We start from the raw sequence: 11025 nt of genomic DNA, 5'->3' as shown, positions 1-11025 counted from the left end.
CTTAAAGTTTTGAGTTCCTCTCTTTACGGTAAAAGCATCGAAAAATGGCGTAGTGCATTGAATAAACTAGCTCATAATAATCATGCCAACCCTACCAAATTATAATATAATGTGAAAGGCAACAAAGTTTACGCGCAAACACTTTTGTTTCCCCCTTTTACGCGCAAGCACTTGGATGCAAGACTTGCTGTTCAAAGTCTTGCCATTAACAGATTCTTCACTCTCTTTTTTTCCCTGCCAAATTACAAAAATAATAATAATAATAACAAGCCTTTTGTGGTTAATGAAAATTTCTAGGAAGTCAATAATGTGAACCATCTGTAATGTACTAAGAAAATATTTGGATTTGAGTTATTTTATTTTAAATTATTATTTTTTATTTTTATATTATTGTGATGTGTTGATATTAAAAATAAAAAATATTATTTTAATGTAATGTATTTCTAAAAAACACACTTTAAAAAACAATTGTTACCATAATATTACACAGGTTCTCTTAACAAGTTAAATTCTTCTCAATCAAATCATCATCACCATATCATCATCACCATTATAATATAATGTGATGGTCAAAATATTATAATTATTTTTTAATTAAAAAATATATCAAAATAATATTTTTTATAATATCCCGAGAAAATACTTGAATTTAAAATTTTTAAATGTTTAAAAGTAATGTAGTTATTTTACCATGCTATCAAAATATTAATAATAGTAACACCCATGAATCCTTAGTTTTAAAATTTTACTTTTAAGAATATTTAAATCATTCCTAAGTGCTTCAAAACGTTTAAAATTTGATTTATCTCCTATAAATATGAAAATATGAAGTATGAACATTATCTAAAGCCACCGTTAAGACAAGAAAAACATAATTTCCAGAAAACACGTAATGTTAAGGCAGCTCAGATTCCCGAACACGCTGCCCAAGCACTCGCCAGGAAGACTAAAGGTCAAGTCGTCGTCGTCCCCATCAACATGGTTATTATTGCCCGAGCATCAAGACGAGGATTGGCCCCATCCCCCGTCCCTTCCTCTCTCCTTCAAGACTTCTTCTTCTTCTTCTTCACAACACACACACACACACACACACACACACACACATATATATATATATATATATATATATATATATATATTATATTCTGGACTTTTTACTATTCTAGATGCAAAATGCTTAGGCTGACATGATTGCTATTTTAATTTTAAAAAGATTAATATTAACCCTGCTGTGAATCGCATGCCGATACACTAGTTAATGTACTTAAGGAATGACTCGGGACCATAGTTTTTAAACCCGGACCGGTCCGGCGGGTCGACCCGGGACCCGTCCGACCCGGGCATGGAACCGGTCCGGGTGGAGGCCAAAACCCGCTTGGGAATTGGCCCGGTCAAACCCGGTCGACCCGGTGGGTTGACCCGGGACCCGGTCGACCCGGCCAAACCCGGGTGAGACCCGGTCATCTTCACTGACCAAGATGACAGCTTTAATGTTGTCCATGGTGAGAGGAATTTCAGAAGATCCATCCTTCTGAATGTCAAGTAGAACGTCAACAAGGTCCTTCTTCTCCTCTTGTTTTCCCTTAGAACTGCGGTGCTCAGCTATCACCTCATCGAAGAACTGATCAAACTGTTTGAAGGTGTACTGGAGTTTCGATTTCATTCCAGTTAGACTGTGCACAAACTCCATCGAAGGAAAATAGTCTCCAAGACTGAATCCTCCACTTGAAAATTGGCATATAGTGCAATCATCGAGCTTAGATTGGTGATGCCAGGAGAAGATTCCGCAATCCGACGAATCAAGCGAGCAACTTCTTCTTCTCTAACAAAGCTGTACCAATGGACACGCTTGGCACTGAGCAGCTCAAGTATGCAAATTTTCCTCACATTCCTCCAGTAAGCACCGTAAGGAGCAAAAGCACTATCAGTGCAACCATAGAACAAGTGTTTGGCCGAAAAGAGCTGCGGACGGCTAGAGATTACAAGATCATGAGTTTTCAGGACTTCTTTTGCCAATCCAACTGATGAAATCACTACAGTTGGGATCTCCCCAAGCTGTAAGAAAATGATGGGACCATACTTCTTGGCAAGCCCTCGGAGAGAGATGTGAGGCATATTACCAAGCTGGTGAAGGTTACCAATGATTGGCAATTTTGCAGGGCTTGGTGGGAGATTGAGCTTCCTCTTTTTCAGTTTCTCCTTCATGAGAAACTTGAGCACTGCTACTAGAAAAATAGTTACAACGAACAAGGAAGGTTTGGAGCATTCTTTCAGCCATTGTAGTAAAGCCATTGATGGATCTTTTCCCTTGACAATTCAAGTGGTTAGTGTTGATACCAGAAATTAAACAGAGACAAATCCCTTTATAGGAAGTGATATGACTGAAGTTTTGCAATAAACAAATCTCTATCCTTGGTAGCTATGACTGAGTTAGCTAATTTTAATTTTTGAAATTTCATTTTTTATTTAATTAAAATATTATAAAAAAAAATATTTGCAAGAAAGGCAATGAAAAAAATTATTATGGAGAAACAAATTATTTTCATTAAAATTTTCCATTTTTATTCATGTAATTTTTTTTAACAACAATTTTTTTTTTTTATTAACATCATGGTTAATTAAATAAAAAAACAACAACTAAAATAACGTTTGGAAAAAACTATAACAATTTGAAATAAAAAGTAAAATTGTATGTTTTTAATAAATAAAAAATACATTTTCTTATTCACACATATATTTTGTATTCATGAAGATAATGTTTTTTAAGAATATTAATTGTTTTTTTTTATTTATATAGTTTTTTTGGGTTGACCCGAGTTGACCCGGGTCAACCCACCTGACCCGTGACCCGATCACTTGACCGGGTCGGGTTTCAAAACTATGCTCGGACATAAGTGTTTACTGTGTAAAGAAAATATATAATAAAAAAGTTGAAGAGAAAATAACAAAAGATCCTAAAGCTGCTAATACGCCAAGTGCATCAGATTTCAAACACTTGGAATCGCTAATCCTTTTGAAATATTGAAAAAGTTACAATACAAATAACACTAATTATTGGGAGGCAAAGAAAGGTCCTCGACACGCGCAAACACTTGGACTGAATACATGGAATGTTTCTTCTGTAAGTGCAGTAGGTAGTTCTTGTTTTTTCTATTAAAAAAATAATATAATATTTTTTATTTTTTAAAAATTATTTTTGATATTAGTAGATAAAAATATTAAAAAAATAAATAAAAAATTTGTAAAAACATTATTTATACCAAAAAGACAAACAGCATATATATATATATATATATATATATATATATATAAAATAAAGAAAAAGGAAGCATGTAAAAAGAAGAAGTAATTATAATATACATGGCTGCATGCCAATAAACAGAACTACGATTGTGATTTGAATCGCTTTTATATTTAAATCGTAATTTAAATAGCAGTTTTTTTTTTTAAAATAAAATTAAACCATATTATATATTTCTCTAACTGTATCAATTTGTTTTTTTTTTTTAATTCCTATTATTGGGCAGAGTAACAAGTTTTTCCCAATGAAATCATCATAACCATTATAATATAATGTGAAGTCAACAAAGTATACAGTACCACCAAACACTTGGATCGAAGACATTAAAGCCCTATCATGTGTGGCCGAAGTTGAAAAGAATAGTTGCCGTAATTTAAGCATGGGGAAATTATTTATTTCTTCCAATGTTCAATTGTTTATGTTCCAACAACACCGATGGCCGGTGATCCCTTTAAAAGGAAAAAAGGAAAAGGCATCTGCCGATTTATTTGAATAGAGTGTGTGCAATGAGGTGGAAGGAAGCATGTAAAAAGAAGAAGAAGTAATTATAATAACATGGCTGCATGCCAATTATGTTGCCTAAAGCAGCAAACAGAACCACGATTGTGATTTTCAATCCCTTTTATATTAAAATCGTAGTTTAAAATAGCGGTTTTTTTTAAATTATGTTTTTTTTTTAAATCAAACCATATTATATATTTCTCTAACTGTATTAATTTGTTTTTTAAAAATTTCTATTATTGGAGTAGAGTAACAAGTTTAAAACATTAAAAGACTAAAACATTTTAATTCCATATTAATTTTTTTGTATTTAAAAGTAATGTAATCATTTTATTATGCTATCAAAACATTAAAAGACTCAAACATCTACTTTAATTTTTTATTTATTTTTGAAGATATTTAAATAATTCTATTATAATTATAAAATATTAAAAAATTAATTTATTCTCCATCAATATAATAATAATAATGACAAATAAACTTCATTAAAAAGGTTATATTGCTCTCGATCAAATAACAAAAGATCTGCTACTCCGCTAAGGGAACAGCTAATACATTTGAAATATGAAAAAAATTATCTATATATCACAGCTGTGATGCGATAAACAAGAATCTATATGCTTTTGATTTTTAAAAATTATTTTTATACCAGTAAATTACAATAATAAAAAAACTAAAAAAATTAATTTAAAAAAAATAAAAAAAATCAAAATTTATAAAAACACCATGAATACCATAAAAACAAAACAATGTATAAAAAGCCTTTTCCTATCACATCACTTTGTAACTGGGTAATTTCCAGGAAATCAACAATGTGCAATCTTGTAATGTTCTAAGAAAATTCTTGGATTTGATGCCTATAAATTATACATATGCCTAACGCAGGGTCTTAAACACGTAAAGCCTAAGCTACTGATTCAAAATCAGCCTCATCTGTTTTCCTTGAGTTACTTCCGCTCTCTCCCTCCAGACCTACCATACCAACAGAGTCCTACTCTTGTTTCTTCGACTGTTTCTCCACAAAACAATGATGGTATTTTTATTGTTTCTCAATATCTTTTTGTTTGTTTATATCTGGAGATTCATCATACCAAGCCGCCATGTTTCTCCATCGCCATCTACTACTTCCACCTTAACCACCGCCCATCCAAAAGTAATTAAAGATCATGATGTTTTCCTTAGTTTCAGGCGAGAAGACACTCGTGTTGGTTTTATCAGCCACCTCCATGCTGCTTTGAAACGGACACAAGTCCCAACTTTCGTAGATAATCAGCTTGTGAGAGGAGATGAGATTTCGGTATTACGTCTGAGAACAATTGAAGAGGCCAAGCTTTCTGTGGTTGTTTTTTCTGAAAACTATGCATCTTCCAAATGGTGCTTGGAGGAGCTTGTAAAGATTTTTGAGTGTAGAAAAAACAATGGACAGATAGTTATTCCAGTATTCTACAAGGTGGATCCAACCCATGTAAGAAATCAAACAGGAAGCTTTGGGGATGCATTTGCTAGACTGATAAGGAATAAAGCTCTGACGTTGGAGGAAGTGCAGAGCTTCAGAGACGCTTTGAAGGATACAGCCACTCTATCTGGATGGACCTTAGGGAATTCTGAGTAAGCTCTTGAAATATATCCCATGAGAAAATATTCGTTTATTTGTTGAGGATTTGAGATTTTAATTTAAAATTATTGAGAATGATGAGATCTGTGAATCCAAATTTATTTTGTTTGATTTTGAAAACGTTGTAGCGAAGCACTTCTATAAATATTATGTGGTTGGTTGTTCCGTATATTACAATATTTTTTTTAAAAAAACAAAAATAGTGTTTTAAGATTATTTTATTGTGTTTATATTAAAAAATATTTTAAAAAATAAAAAAGGTATTATTTGGAGTGAAATGTTTGTATAGATATTACGTGGTTGTTTGTTTTTCTGTATTAAATTGTTTTATTAAAAAATTAAATTAATTTTTTAATGTTTTTATATTATTTTGATATGTTTATATTAAAAAAAAAAATTAAAAATTATTTATAGTGAAATGCTTGTATAGATATTAAGGTTTGTATTGATATTAAGTGGTTGTTAGTTTTTGTGTTTCAAATTGTTTTTTAAAAATATATTTTTTAAAAATAATTCTTTTTATTTTAAATTATTGTTTTTAGTGTTTTTAAATTATTTTAATGTATTTATATTAAAAATAATATTTTTAAAAATATATTATTTTAATATATTTTAAAAAATAATCAATTTTCTTGAATATCCTTGAGTTTTAGGAGATAAAAAGTAGATAGTTAGGAATCCTTACGTTAAATTTTACGAGGACAGTAAATGTTTTCTTCTGTCCTTAAATAGTATTCTATTTATTTGAGTATAATGTTTTCTTCTCTCCTTAAATAATATTCTATTTATTTGAGTATTTATTTGAGGTGAAAAGGATAATGCTATATTAAAAAATAATATTGATTAAGATGATTCTATATGATAAGATGATATGAGAAAACATCATACGCATTTGCATTTCATTGATTTTCTTAGATAAACACCGATTACAAGTAGTTTCCAGTTTCAAGGATTGCTTAACTCATACTACTAAGGAGCGAGTATGTTTATATGTGTTCTTCTTGTTTGTCAGCTTGGAGTTTGAGTTTATTGAGAAAGTCGTTGGTGATGTTTTGAAAAATTTGCATGCCATGTTTTCAAGTCACATCATGGCTGGTCTATTTGGAATTGATGTTCGTGTTAGCGAAGTTGAGTCTTTGTTACATATGGAATCTCCAGATGTTCTCATTGTAGGAATATGGGGAATGGGTGGTATCGGTAAGACAACGATTGCTCATGCTGTGACCAACAAGGTTCGTTCTGGATTTGAAGGAATCTTTTTTGCAAGCTTTAGGCAACAATCTGATTTGCGAAAAAGGTTTCTTTCATGGCTGCTTGGCAAAGAAACTCTGTACACTATGGGCTCCTTGAGTTTTCGAGATTCTTTTGTGAGGGATAGACTTCGTCGAATGAAGCTTTTTATTGTTCTGGATGATGTGAATGATTTAATGCGTTTTGAAGAATGGAGAGATTTGCTTGATGGACGAAACAGTTCATTTGGCCCGGGCAGTAAAGTTCTCATAACAAGTAGAAACAAGCAACTGCTTAAGAATGTAGTAGACCAAACATACAAGGTTAAGGGGTTGAACAATGAAGAAGCTATTCAACTCTTTAGCTCAAAAGCCTTGAAGAATTGCATCCCCACAATTGATCAAAGAGACTTGATAAAACAGATTGTAAGGCATGTACAAGGCAATCCGTTTGCTCTTGAAGTTATCGGTTCCTCTCTCTATGGTAAAAGCATCGAAGAATGGCGCAGTGCATTGAATAAACTAGATCAGGACCCTCAAATCGAAAGGGCGTTGAGAATTAGTTACGATGGGTTGGATTCAGAACAAAAATCCATATTTCTTGACATAGCACATTTCTTTAAAGGATGGCGGCAAGACAAAGCTACAATAATATTAGATAGCATTTATAGTCGGTCTGTGATTTTTGATATAAGCATGCTCATTGATAAGTGTCTCATAAGCACTACAGTTGATTACTTTTATCATGACAAGATAGAAATGCATGATTTACTGCGAGAAATGGCATTTGACATTGTTCGTGCAGAATCTAATTTTCCTGGCGAACGTAGCAGGTTATGTCATCCTCATGATGTCCGAGTATTGGAGGAAAATAAGGTTAAAGCTACAGCCATTAACTGTCGTACATGTATTTGCTCAAAAGTTGATGTGTTCGAGTAGATTGTATTATTGTTTGTTTATTCTTTAACAGGGAACTCGCAAAATTAAAGGCATATCTTTGGACATGTCCATGTTTCCGAGACACATACACTTGAAATCTGATGCCTTCGCAATGATGGATGGTCTTCGATTTCTCAATTTTTATGGCCGTTGTTACTCCCAAGAAGATAAAATGCACCTTCCTCTAACTGGCCTCAAATATCTTCCTAGTGAGCTGAGATATTTGCGATGGGATGGATTCCCTTCGAAATCCTTGCCCCCATCTTTTCGTGCTGAACACCTTGTCGAGCTTAACCTACGCGGAAGCAAGCTTGTAAGACTTTGGACAGCAGTAAAGGTATGATTTAATTGCTGTAGATTTATGATCAGAAATATGAAGTTGAAGGTGCTACCTTTCTAATTATGCCTTTTGTTGTTGACAGGATGTTGGAAATTTAAGAAAAATTAACCTATCTGACTTCATATTTGACGGAAATACCAGATCTATCAATGGTAAAAAATCTAAAGTGCTTTAGTTTTAGGTCTGGTTTGTTTTTACGTTTTTAAATTTTTTTTTGAAAAAAATTTAATTTTTTTTATTTTTTTATTTGTTTTAAATTAATATTTTTTTTAATGTTTTCAAATCATTTTAATATATTTTTAAATAAAAAATACTTTAAAAAATAACTATAATCACACTTCAAAAAACCAGCCCTAGATACTAAAGGACTGTCCAAGTTTAACCAGGTTCCGTCATCTCTTCAATATCTTGACAAGCTGGAAGAACTTGCCATGCCTAAATGTGACCACGTGTCCAACGATTTCACAAAATATGACACGCTTACATTTGCAGCAAACTTCCAACAAAGAAGTTCCACAATCAGTTAATCGCAAGTTGAAACGTCTTTATCTAAGTGGAACGTCTCATCAATCCAGTTTCTCATAATACTCCGCAAATTGGATATGAGTGGTTGCTCAAAACTTGAGAGCTTCCCAAAAGTCAGTGCCTATGGAACATCTGCTGTTTCTTAACTTGAGTAAAACATGATATCTTTGAAGACTCTAAATTTAGATGGAACGCCTATTAAAGAGCTACCCTTGTCAATCAAAGATATGGTATGTTTTCGAGTTCCGTATTTGAATGGAACACCTATTAAAGCATTACCTGAGCTTCCCCTTTCGCTGGAGACTCTAACAACACATGAATGTGCATCACTTGAAACCATGACATTTATCATCAATATCGCCAGTTTATGGTTTCGAACGGATTTTACAAATTGCTTCAAATTGGATCAGAAACCACTGGTAGCAGCAATGCATTTGAAAATGCAGGTATCTCTCATAACCCCGTCTTTCTTTCTTCTCTCTTTCTTGCTTGCTTCATCACATTTTCGAAATATGACTTTTGTGTTACAGTCCGGAGAGGAGATCAAGGGATTTGATGAAACAATTCGAATGGTTCTACCGGGGAGTGAAATTCCAGAATGGTTCGGTGACAAAAGAATTGGATCTTCACTCACCATACAGTTGCCCTCAAATTGTCATCAGCTCAAGGGAATTGCTTTCTGCCTTGTCTATCTACTCCTTCTTCCCTCCCATGACATGCGTTAAAGCGTTACCTGAGCTCCCCCCTTCTCTGAGGTATCTACATGCACAAGACTGTGCATCATTTGAAACCGCGATATCAATCATAAATTTCGGTAGATTATGGGATGGATTGGATTTTACAAATTGCTTCAAATTGGATCAGAAACCACTGGTAGCAGCAATGCATTTGAAAATTCAGGTATCTCTCTAAACCCCCTTCTCTTTCTTTCTTCTCTCTCTCTTGCTTGCTTCATCACATTTTTGAAATGTGACTTTTGTGTTACAGTCCGGAGAGGAGATCCCACTTAGCAAAATTCAAATGGTTCTACCGGGGAGTGAAATTCCAGAATGGTTCGGTGACAAAGGAATTGGATCTTCACTCACCATATAGTTGCCCTCAAATTGTCATCAGCTCAAGGGAATTGCTTTCTGCCTTGTCTTTCTACTCCCTCTTCCCTCCTGTGGTTTTTATGATGTATATTTTGATTGCCATGTTAAGTGTAAAAACGGTGAGAATGATGGTGATGATGAAGTCGTCTTCGTTTCCCAGGAAAGACATGCTCCATTATATTTATTGGAGACATGTGTCTCAGATCTCATGATTCTAAGCTACGAGCTCATATTCGTAAATCAATTACGTAAATATTCTGGCAATGAAGTTACATTTAAATTCCACCACCGTGTAGGGAACAACATGGCGAGGAAGGTACGTCATGAGATCCGAAGGCCTGTCGGGTTGAAAAGCTGTGGGGTGTATCTGCACTTTGATGAAAATCTATCATCAGTTAAAGTCTCAAAAATATGTTCATAGTTCTTAGTTTTAGTAGTTTTGTGGGTTAATTTTCATCTATTTTAATTTAAATCTAGTGCAAACTAAGGTCACTGGATCAAGGTTTTAAGAAAGAGTATTTCTTTCCTCTTTCGTTTTTCCGCATAAGGTTGGATGGAGGCCAGAAATGAGATGCAAGCTCACATCATGAAAATAGGTCAAAATTCAAAAACATTCTATCAAGTTGCCAAAGCATGGGCCAATCCTCTTCCTGATGCTCGGGCAATAATAGCCATATCGATGGGGACGATGACTTGACCTTATCTCTCTCTTGAAATTACGTGTTTCCCTTTTCCTTTATATATATAAAGGAAAAGGAAAAGGCATCTAAAAAGGAAAAGGCATCTGCCGATAAAAAAGAAAAAAGGAAAAACGATGCGATGCGATGCAAGAAGTGTTTATATAATAATTCCCAGGAAGTCACCAATGTGGGACAAAAGTGTTTATATAATAATAAAAAAATAAATTTGAAGAGAAAATAACAAAAGATCCTAATGCTGCTAATACGCTAAGGGAACAGCTAATCCATTTGAAATATTAAAAAAATTATCTATCACAGTTGTGATCTGATGATACACGAGAATATATGTTTCTTCTAATTACAGCAATAATTGTTGGAGGCAAAACGCAGTCATGCACACGTGTCTAACCATTAAAAAAATGACATAGTTTGTTTTTACGTTTCAAATTTTTTTTTGAAAAAAATTATATTTTTTATTTTTTTATTTGTTTTAAATTAATATATTTTTTAGTGTTTTCACTACAAGATTTCACAGTTTTACCGACGGACATAGTCCGTCGGTGTGTGATAGAACGTTCGTCGGTAAAGTATTTACCGACTATATTACCGACGGAATACTCCCGTCGGAATACCTTTTGTCGGTGATTCTACATTTCGTCGCTATATCGGTTGGAAATAAAAAAAAAAACTTTTACCGACAGACCGTGGGCGCCAAAAAAAAAAAGTTTCCCGCTTGGAATATACCGACGGAAAATATTCCGTCGGTGTTATGTAAATACCGACGGCCTAACTCCGTCGGCAAAA

General features: G+C 33.4%; 1 protein-coding gene and 1 pseudogene across 2 annotated transcripts; one reads left to right on the top strand and one right to left on the bottom strand.

Annotated features, from left to right (window-relative positions):
* Positions 1–750: 750 nt before the first annotated feature.
* LOC118030113 (cytochrome P450 71AP13-like) lies at positions 751–2361 on the bottom strand (annotated as a pseudogene).
* A 2224-nt stretch (positions 2362–4585) lies between these two features.
* LOC118030108 (disease resistance protein RPV1-like) lies at positions 4586–9951 on the top strand. 2 transcript variants are annotated; one of them, XM_073406769.1, is made up of 7 exons: positions 4586–5410; positions 6430–7522; positions 7617–7922; positions 8008–8077; positions 8418–8896; positions 8981–9350; positions 9438–9951. In XM_073406769.1, the coding sequence occupies exons 1-5, from the start codon at positions 4830–4832 to the stop codon at positions 8450–8452; spliced, it is 2085 nt and encodes a 694-aa protein (XP_073262870.1). In that variant the 5' UTR covers positions 4586–4829; the 3' UTR covers positions 8453–8896; positions 8981–9350; positions 9438–9951. The 2 variants fall into 2 exon arrangements, with proteins under 2 accessions (XP_073262870.1, XP_073262871.1); XM_073406770.1 differs by having other exon boundaries at positions 8312–8896.
* The last annotated feature ends 1074 nt before the right edge of the window (positions 9952–11025 follow it).

The sequence above is a fragment of the Populus alba genome, chromosome 19 (assembly GCF_005239225.2).
Source record: "Populus alba chromosome 19, ASM523922v2, whole genome shotgun sequence".
Lineage (NCBI taxonomy): Eukaryota > Viridiplantae > Streptophyta > Magnoliopsida > Malpighiales > Salicaceae > Populus > Populus alba.
The sequence above is the reverse complement of the archived record's forward strand: the minus strand, read 5'-3'. Positions and strand labels throughout refer to the sequence as shown.

What these genes read in the sequence shown, in the direction of transcription:
- LOC118030108 (XM_073406769.1), top strand. Translation starts at nt 4,830, where the DNA reads ATGATGGTATTTTTATTGTTTCTCAATATCTTTTTGTTTGTTTATATC. An exon ending in TGGACCTTAGGGAATTCTGA is followed by an intron (nt 5,411 to 6,429) that starts GTAAGCTCTTGA and finishes CTTGTTTGTCAG; the next exon opens with CTTGGAGTTTGAGTTTATTG. An exon ending in AAATACCAGATCTATCAATG is followed by an intron (nt 8,078 to 8,417) that starts GTAAAAAATCTA and finishes TTACATTTGCAG; the next exon opens with CAAACTTCCAACAAAGAAGT.